A 10156-nucleotide genomic window follows, 5' to 3' on the forward strand; every position below is an offset into this window, starting at 1 on the left:
AAAGCATCACTATCTCACTTGTCAACAAATTCAGATTCAGCCAAACACAAGAAAGAAGTTTCTGCGAACGAATAAAAAAGTATAAAAGGAGGTCTTGCAATAAGTTTTCAGCCAGTACAATGTCGGACCTGGCCAGTGACCTTCATCGAGCTATACAGTCTGTTCGTGAAAAATATCTACTTGCTAGACGAACCAGACTTGCACGTGAGATGGCAAATGAGGAGATATTTAAACCAATCACTAGTCGTCTCGACGAACTTAAAAACAAGGAAGAACCGGCCATCATTGTGAAGACAGAAGTTGAAGATGAAATGCCAACTGTAAAGAAGAGAAAGTATGAACCAGATCGAGAAGAAGAGGACTTAACAAGTACAGAGTCCATGCACAAGAAAAAAATACCGAAAAAGGGACATCAAATTAATGCAATGGTCCGACCATACCTGATATCGTTTACGAGCCGGAATAATGACACGACCTACGGAGTGTACAGAAAACATAATAAATGGTTCCTCGGTGCTAAAGAAATAGACTTTCTACCAGGAAATATCGTGCGCGTAGCAGAGTTCAAAACGCGCGGGACTCCGGGTCTGTACGAATTGCTGTTTCGCAGGGAACCTAAAGGATATTCTCACAACGACTTACATGAGTACAAAAAACTGCTAGAGCTAACCAATGCACATTTTCGCGATAACGATCCAGATAGTGGTGTATATAAAGACGTAGATCATGAAAAAATTGACATTCTCGCTAATCTCTTCAGTGAACTAACAATACATGGAGAAGGTTTAAAAAAGCTAGAAAGTGGTCAGATATTTGACTATGTATATTGGGGCGACCCCAATGAATTAGTTGATCGCCTTAGAATTCTACATGCTTCGCTTAGCGTAGGAAACTATTCGCACGTCAACGAAATAGTCTCCATACTTGAAGAGCTGAGGGAAGCCGGCTACATACAATGAGTCGAACCGGAATCGCTCGCGAACTTCATGCTCCTGCTAGACGAAAATACCTTCGTCGCAAAGTCATAGTTCGTGGAATTGATGATTTATTCCAGGCGGACCTTGTTGAGATGATACCGTATTCCCGATTGAATAAAGGTTTCAAGTACATGTTGACAGTCATCGATGTTTATAGCAAGTTCGCTTGGGCTAGACCTGTAAAATCAAAGACCGCAACTGACGTAGCCAAGGCCATGAACAATATTTTGCGTGATGGACGTGTACCGTCGCACCTGCAAACGGACCTCGGGAAAGAATTCTACAATGCAACCTTCAAGGCTTTGATGAAGAAGTATGGCATCAAACACTACTCTACATTTAGTAACGTCAAGGCCTATGTTGTCGAAAGGTTTAACAGAACTTTGCGTTCCAAGATGTGGCGGCAGTTCACGGCTAACGGAAATTACAAGTGGCTTGACATCTTGCCGAAACTAATAAGCGAGTATAATTCCACGGTGCTTTCTACCACGAAAATGAAGCCAAAGGACGTAACGGACAATCGCCTGCTTCAAACAGTGTTTTCCAACACGAAGAAGAACGATCCACGAAAGCGTAAAGCTAACGTCGGTGACATTGTGCGAATCTCCAAGCAGAAAGGTATCTTCGAGAAAGGTTTCACTGCGAACTGGAGTCCCGAACTTTTCCGTGTGACACATGTTCGTGAATCAGAGCCTAGGACCTACTACCTCGAAGATTTGGACCACAAACCTATCCGTGGCGGCTTCTATGCCGAAGAGATTCAGCCTACGTTGTATCCCGATATGTACTTGGTGGAGAAGATTATAAAACGAAGAAATGGACTGTCCTACGTCAAGTGGTGGGGCTTTCCACCTCGCTTTAATTCGTGGGTGGCTGATGCAGACATCGAGAAATCCACAAGACTTTAGTAATTTGTCTTTGTATTTTTTTGTACTTGTAGTAGTGTAGAATTTATGTAATAAATTTTTTTTTAATAGAACTTGTGGTGTTTTTATTTTCTCAAACCTTACACTTTAGTGGTATTTTTTAAAATTAAAGTTGTTGTTTGGTAACGGTCAGGGATCGAACCAAGGGCCTTATTCGATCTATTCAATCAGTATATAGATTACAAATTTATTTAATGAATTTTAAACATGGTTTATGGCAATTATTTTTTTTTACATAAAATTAAACATTATTGCATCGATCGGGTATCGAACCAAAGACGGGAATCCATAGAATCAATATGTAAGTTAATGAGTGATTTATTTAATGAATTTTGGAATTTTTCCCGAATATCTAGCTAAATAATTACGGATTTTCAAGATGGCGTCCAAATTTCAAGATGGCGGGCACCTTAGTAATAATAAATGATTACTGCACTCTAGCGGATAAGAATTCAACTAACATGGTGTCAGCGCACTCTAGCGGCCGAAAACAAGATGGTGGTCTCCAGCAACGAAGACAAGATGGCGGACATTACGTCATACTAGGTGACGATATATATGCTTTAAAAAAAGTGGTGGGAGTCAGTCTGCCTGCGTCCACCGCGGGGGAAGGATCGGTCGCCATTTTTTTTGCACTCGTCGGGTTCGAACCGAGGACTCCGAACTCCGTGTCGTTAATGTTTGTTTTTTATAAATATTTTATTAAAATTTTATTAAGTAATTTTTTTTATAATTTAAAAAAAAAATCATTAAAATCGGATAATAGATAAAAAAGTTAAAGATGGCGACCATAACGGTAATTGCAACGGTGACGTCATCATTCAAAATGGCGGAAAACACAACGTCTGAATGTTCGAGAACACAATGACGTCATCCAAAATGGCGGATCCAAGATGGCGGATCCAAAATGGCCGCCGGGGTCAAGGTCAAGGTCACAACCATCCAAGAGGGCCGCCGTGACGTCACAATCCAATATGGCGGTCGGCTCCACAGGCTCCACAGCCTGAAGCCTGTGCCCGGATGCCCATTCCTATACTACTATCTTGCATTCCTGCGTAGTTTTATTAATACGGTATAGAGCATTTGCTGCCAGGATGGATCTGAATAAATAAATATATAAGTGAAATACGCAGTAAAATAGCCGTTGAATTAAATCAAACGGACTCGAACTAGAGAATTTATCAACTCCTAGCTAGTCGTTCAGTTTGGCAAATTCTTAAAAGTGTCGAGGACAGTAAATAGTCTGTCCATACTCGTCCCTACGAACGCATCACGCACAAGACCAATAAATACCTGCGCGTGTCAAAACAAGGAACTGGGCTGGTGGGGAAACGGATAGGAATATTTTGAGAAGGAAGTGAAAAGGGGGGGGGGGGGGGGGTGGAGGAGGATTTCAAGTTAATCCTGTGTACCGTTCGACTTCACAACCAGTTTTCACGAGCTGTGTCAGTCAGCCAGTCCAGTAGACTATTGTATGGCTGGCGCCTTGAAAAACAGAGGGAAAACCCCATTAACGTGGGCGCAGTGTTTGAAAAGAAAACGGTTAAAGGTAGAGGCAGACAGAGTGCTACCACCACAAGATGCAGCGTCAGCTACTTCTTCCAGTACATATTTATTTACCTTATTGGTGGCGAAGTAAAGGCTCATTTAGCAACGGAACATATTTAAGTACATTTACATTTCGCAATCAAGAATACATGAGGACATTAACTATTAACTAATTATCAGATTTGAAACATACTACAAGGTTACGTTGCACTTCAATACAAACTAATACAAACATAAATAACTTTTTATAAATAATAACCGACTTAAAAATACACAAAATTAACATTAGTTAATTAAAACACAAACAAATAAATGTTTTATTCATCAAATTAATACTTAATTTTTTATTATGTTTATTGTAATTAAAAACTTATTGTTTATTATGTAATTATTAATTGTTTTATAATTTTGAAGTTGTCAGAAATGATATAATTGCGAAGTCTAACTTCGTCTTGTATACTAACAAATTATCATTTTTACTTATAACATATAAGTATTAAAAATTGCGTATTTCACACACAATAAATCAATTCACCGTATTTATGTTGTTATTTTTTGCTAAAGAGTTCCGATGTCTTTTAGATTAGTTCTATAGTAAGGTACCTGACATAATATTCTTAATAACTCAGTCTACAGATTTGTGCTCTTTGTAATTAATCATCGTAGTCCAAGTCCAGTCCTGTCCAGTTTAGCCCAGCACGTCCTTGGCCATAGTTAGGTGCGCACCTTGTTTTGGTATTGTCATAAACCTAACAATATCTCAATCACTATACATTTCATATTTGATTTTGAGGAGTTCTCTTGTGTATCTTTGAAGTACAAGGTCCAATATCAATGAAATTAAAACGGGACTACCTTTTAGCTATATTGAACCCAATGCAAAAAGAATCATTAAAATCGGTTTATAAACAATATATATATTATATATATACACATATATATATATATACACACACAGAGAGACGAATTGAGAACCTCCTCCTTTTTTTAAAGTCGGTTAAAATTGATTTGAACTAAACAAGTTGGGGAATGACAACATAGTTATTTAAATTCTTCTAGGTACTCATTAACTCTATAAAAGCATTTTTCTCGAAGTTGTCTTTTTAAGGGCTTTTTTTAAACCTAATTTTGTTTTCGATTAGTTTACTGTCATTTGGACGTTTAACTTAACTCCATTGCAGAAAACCCTCCGGCAGTATTTTTCTGTGGTTCTTTGTACATGTATTTTGTGGCTTGCTCTGGCCTGATGATTATAGCGGTCTCGGTTTATAGCAAATTTAACAGGTTTTCCTGATGTATACGATGGATCTGAAGATGACAATACAAGGAACTGAAGAAAAATAAATTATATAAAAAGATATCTGCAATGATTTTGTTTGGTCATCAAAATTCTTACAGCTCTTTTTTTTTTTTTGCAAAATGAAATATTTAATCTTTTTAAGTTGGATTTTTTTCATGCCCCCAATAAATGATGCCGTAACTGACAAGAGTGAATAAAATCAAAATATGCTGTTCGTATGCAAATATAAATACATGTTTTTGTTAGCCTAATCACGAATGTATTAGTATTCAACTCACTGAAACGTCCGTCACGCATCCCGATTGCGAAACATACCGTTTCCTTGAATCACCTCCTGATAGCACCTCCCCGTTAATAGTTTCATACAACTTATTTTTTGAAATAAAAGTTTAACACACGAATTGAAATATTTAATTAACATAAATGTTACCCTACAAAATAAACTACAAAACATAACATTATACGAAGTGGTAAAGAAACTGTACTTGCGTTTCCGGACGGACCGGTTTTGAATTACAGACCCCACCATTCTGATTTCGGTTTTCCACAGCTTTCCCTAATCACTCCAGTTGATTGTTGAGATGATTCATTGGCGTAGGCCATGGCTGATGCCTTGATAAAAACCTCGATTTGTGTTTCATAATTCCATTTCTAACGACCTCGCTGTCAACAAAACTTACGAGTATAACTCAATAATATATGTTTCCAGATAAGTCTGCAACCGGCAATAATAAACATTTTCAATTTCAGGCTTGTTTAATTGAAAAACCTAAGTTTGCTCCAGTAAGTAATATGAAATATTTTATTACTATAGATTTTCTATTCAAATTAAACTAAATCACAATTATTTCCGTAGCCACTCTCAATAAATACAGTGAATAGTGTGATATTCTCAAGATAACACAGAACACAGCGATTCCTCATAATCATTACTTTTTGGTTTATTATTATTATATAGGTAAACCTCGACCGTGTTATGTTAACGTATCTCAGATTTTTTTCCCAATGAAATTACTTTTTTGTTACCGTGAAATTCAATCTCGTTGGTTGTCATTTGTTAGTTACGTTTCCGTGTCATTGCGTCGCGCCAGTCGCAAAATTGTGACTCCAAATAACAAGTCATGATTGGGAAATAAGGAAATTCGCAAGTAGGAAGCAAGCAATGTTCCTGCTATTTGGCATCGAATGGTAAAGATTTGGACGGTTGTGGTCTGTAATAGTTTTCAGAACTCTGAGCGAGTGAAGCGTCTCATTCCCCTTTCCCCGCCTGTTTCGCAACCCGTCAAGCGCGTGACGTCATGAGGTCTTTGACCAACAGGTGCTTTGTTGCAGGGCTTTGTCAACGTCTTCGAACAACCGTACTCAAAACTTGCTCTTTTTTATACACACCAGTGTTTTACCTGTTATACATAATATTTTTTTTTCTCCACGAAGGCACCTATGAATATACTTTCTTTTATTCTACTGGGAAATTTTGAATGTGTTGCCATAACCAAAAACTATATTCAACACTGCAGGTTACCGCTGCTGTGTATGAATAAAGGCTCATTAATATGTTATTGAGCCACTGGCATTATATTCGTTCTCTAATTCTTACTTCCGTTTTGTCTATGACCATGTTTTCGTTCTGTGAAGGTAGGAATTATAATGCGAACTACACACTATGTGAAAAAGTTCCTGTAGAAATGTTGCGAATTGCGTTCGGACAAGCGTTCAACAGCCGTTATATGTCAGTAGGTAAGCCGCAGGAAACGTCTATACACAGCAGAGAGCCAGGTGAAGAGCTGTCGTTTACAGTTGAAGAAGATTTCCACAAAACACTCGCCGATACACCTGTGTGGCTTGGGAATGATAAAATCGCAAGTGTTTCGCAGTTTCAGCCCATTTTGAATTTACTAGAGCTTGAAGACAGTGACAATAAGGAGCAGAACTATTTGCGTTCAAACGACAAAATAATTCCAAAGACTTCGCAGTCACCTGAGACGCGGGAAATTCTGCATCCTACACAAATGACCATGGAGGAAGAAATGTTTTCTCATGTTGAGCTGAAGCGACCGCCACGCATACGTAGACACATGTGGCCAGATGAAGATTTTAAGCCGTGGATGTGTAAAGGTACTAAACGATGGAAGGACCTAGGCCCGGATTTTTTCCCGCGTTTTCTTCTTTCTATGGACTGTTCAAATCAGAAGTGTTGGTACGACTCATACGAGTGCACACCTAAATCGTTCACTGTGAAAGTGTTACGTAAAGTGCGGGACTATTGCTTACCGAAAAAGGGTACCAACGTAAATCTCGTTAGATTAAACTCTAATAAAAACTTCGAAACGTTGAGCGAACTGTGGGTCTGGGAAGAAAGAGCTGTGGCTTTCTGCTGTGAGTGTGGCGCCGTCAAGAGTTGAAACACAAGTAGCCCAATAGCGATTACGTTTTGAATACTTTAATGTAGAAACTTTATGTGTACATATTGAGGTTTATTTATGCGCGTGGAACAAAACATTTTGTAATTAGCCTAAATAAATGAAGTAAATTTGAGCATTTTTTCAGTGTCGTGAGTATGAATATAGGTACATATAAATTTTAATACTTTTTTTCCTAATGTATTTGTTGGCACCTAAAATTTCTAATAATTTCACATTTGTTTAAATTTTTTTTTTTTTTTTTTTTTTTTTAATTTTTTATTCTGGTGTGGAAGGGATAATGTTTGTCTATATAGGTACGTAAGTTGGATATCCTATACCTAAGTGCCATATTTTATGTGTGTATTGTCCGGTACCATTTAACTTCACTACATTAACTGCAGCAAATTGAATTATTATAACCAACTACCAATACCTCTTCTTCAGAACTTGTTGAGCCAGTCAAAAGCTGGGTTTCTGGGATTCACCAGTTTTGAATTAAATAAGTGAAAGCTAGTTTAATGTATAGGGAAACAGTTTATTTTACATTTTATTGCAGATTTTATATTGCTCTGCAAGTTTATAAATTTAAAAAGTTTATTTTGAAGTTTCATTTTCAAAGAGTACAGCAATTAAAAAAAACAAACCTGATTGCTTGATAAGTAGGTATCTATTAGGCTATACCAGAAAGTTGAAAACAGGAGTGTATGTAAAATTTTATTTCAGGGGAAGGAGGGATAGAAACACTTTGGCCACTGTTTGTTTCAAATTCTTTCCATTTTTCGATGGGAATGATATATATTTTTTTTTATAATTTCTAGGGGGGAGGGAGACATCTCTTCTCCCCTTCCCCTCATGTACCTATGTTCCTGGTAAAAAATGGGTGCTTAGGCCTACCTAATTGAAGCAAAGATATCATACTGTTATGACCTTTTCAAACATTGCAAGGCATTGTACAGAGTAAAAAAAATTGGCAAAATATGTAGGCTCTCTATTTTTAATATTCATAAAACAAACACTTGAGCTATTGGTAACTAGGTATGCATGATGCAGGACAATTAACTCAACCTATACCAATTTATCCAGAACATATGAATAATAGTTACAATTATTCTGTTATGTCTGAACACTTTTCAAACAAATTTTCAAGAAAATCTCTGTCTCTGATTGATTCTGAATACCTTCCTAAAAGGCTCTTTAGGCTAAAGGTTCCTTGAAAAGTGCATCTTAAAGGATGCCAGCCATTTTCATTTTGACCTTCCAAATATGTACCTAGTTGCAAGGATTCTTACGCAATTGCCGTTGCAGCCTTTCATGAAAGGATGAATCGCTTACATCCTTTAATGCTTCCTTGTGGCTGTATTATATTTGTGGTGTTGTCATTTAGTAATAATGTAACATTTATCTGCATGCTTTTGCGGGGCCCAAATATTTTAGAGCGGACCCTCACTGAGGAGTCTGGTGGATATAAAATAGCCCACAGAGAAAAAGGGTGTTTGGGGGCCCTCCCCCAAAAGATTTGAAAAAGTTAACTCTTTGAAAGGATGTTTTTTAAGCCAACTAGGAACTCAAATGATGATACTGGTTTTGCTAATTTATTTATATTTTACAAGCAAAACAAATAATTGATGATAACAATAAAGATTATTTTAGCATATTAAATTCGACATATAAAATTTGATGATAAACCTTTGACATAACAGGTGTGTCCTTAATAAAAGGGCCCTGGGTGCATAGAACAGGGAGGGAAATATAGAAGTGTGACTTACAATGGAAACTGAAACCACGTTTTGTACGACATGTGACGCTATCTGTCGAGTGGGCCCATAACTACTACTAGCAACAATAACTTGGGCGGGAGGTGCAAATCCAAAGTGTTATGTTTATAAGCTGTGCTAAAAACATTTTAAACTTTTTCATAATAAAAAAGGCTTGTGTCATATAAATTAGTAGGAGTTGCAAAATTTTTGGTAGGTATGCCACATCAAAAAATATATGGCTATCAGAATAAAATGAATTAATTTCCACTGGTTTGTTTGCATGATATTAGCTTAAGCATTACTTCCAACAATCAATGTAGGAGCTATGTTAAAGTATATATTATGAAAGTTACTATCTAGCAAGTGGGCTTGAAACAATGTCAAAAAACTAGGTCTCAGTTTCTAGTGCTTAGGTGCGGGGTTTCCAGATTGATTTTTCGATATTTCCCCATAGCAGACAAAAATATTCCCCAAAATGATACCATTTTAGCTTCTTTTCCCCAAACATCTTAAACCCACCTTACCTACCTATGCCTTCAAACTATTACTTATTATCAGTATTGGTAGCTTGAAGAGGTGGAAATGTGTGTTCTGGGGCATAAAATTGTCACAAATATAAAAAAAGTATAGAACTCAAAATTAAATTTTTAATTTGTAAATAAAAACACATAGCCTGACCAGAAAAAAAAACCTGCTGTAAATGTGCCACATTAGCTTAATTCATGGTTTTTTCATTGTTCTGTTGATTTATTGCAACATGAGATGAGGTTTTTTATTTTTCTGGTCAGGCTATAGATATATTTACTTTATACGATACATAAAAGACACCATTAGATGGTATAGTAAATTTAGAAATAGATAAGAGAGCTATTATGCGACTTAGTGAGTGGCAAAAGTACTATTACAGTGGCATAATTCAATTTTTTTTTTTTAAATTTCTTTTAAGTATTTATCAATACAAATTATAAATTTTCTCTGCCATAAATATTATAGTTTATCTGTTATCATAAATATATTATGCTAAATGGTACAATGAATAAGGCTAGGCAGATCAAATACTTACCCAATTTCCCCGGTACCTAAACTTCTTTCCCCAAATATTTCCTCAAGGTTTTCGTTTCCCAAAAATCCCCCCCCCCCCCCCCCAAATTTGTTTCTCCAAAATTGTGAAAACCAAACCCAATATGGGCGGTTGCCCTGCTTGCTCGACTCGGGAGCCGTCTCTGGTTGTCTGTTGCTTGGCCAG

At 36.8% G+C, this 10156-nt stretch overlaps 1 protein-coding gene across 1 annotated transcript; it reads left to right on the top strand.

The window, feature by feature from the left end:
• The first annotated feature begins 6367 nt into the window (after nucleotides 1–6367).
• On the top strand, nucleotides 6368–7286 carry LOC134528644 (protein trunk). The gene is made up of 2 exons (XM_063362441.1): nucleotides 6368–6488; nucleotides 6867–7286. The coding sequence occupies exons 1-2, from the start codon at nucleotides 6368–6370 to the stop codon at nucleotides 7151–7153; spliced, it is 408 nt and encodes a 135-aa protein (XP_063218511.1). The 3' UTR covers nucleotides 7154–7286.
• Nucleotides 7287–10156: the final 2870 nt, after the last annotated feature.

This window comes from Bacillus rossius, chromosome 1, assembly GCF_032445375.1.
Source record: "Bacillus rossius redtenbacheri isolate Brsri chromosome 1, Brsri_v3, whole genome shotgun sequence".
In the NCBI taxonomy this organism is placed as follows: Eukaryota; Metazoa; Arthropoda; class Insecta; order Phasmatodea; family Bacillidae; genus Bacillus; species Bacillus rossius.

Coding starts and splice junctions, on each gene's coding strand:
- LOC134528644 (XM_063362441.1), top strand. CDS start 6,368: ATGTTTTCGTTCTGTGAAGGTAGGAATTATAATGCGAACTACACACTA. Junction 6,489..6,866: donor CAGCCGTTATATGTCAGTAG/GTAAGCCGCAGG, acceptor GGATGTGTAAAG/GTACTAAACGATGGAAGGAC.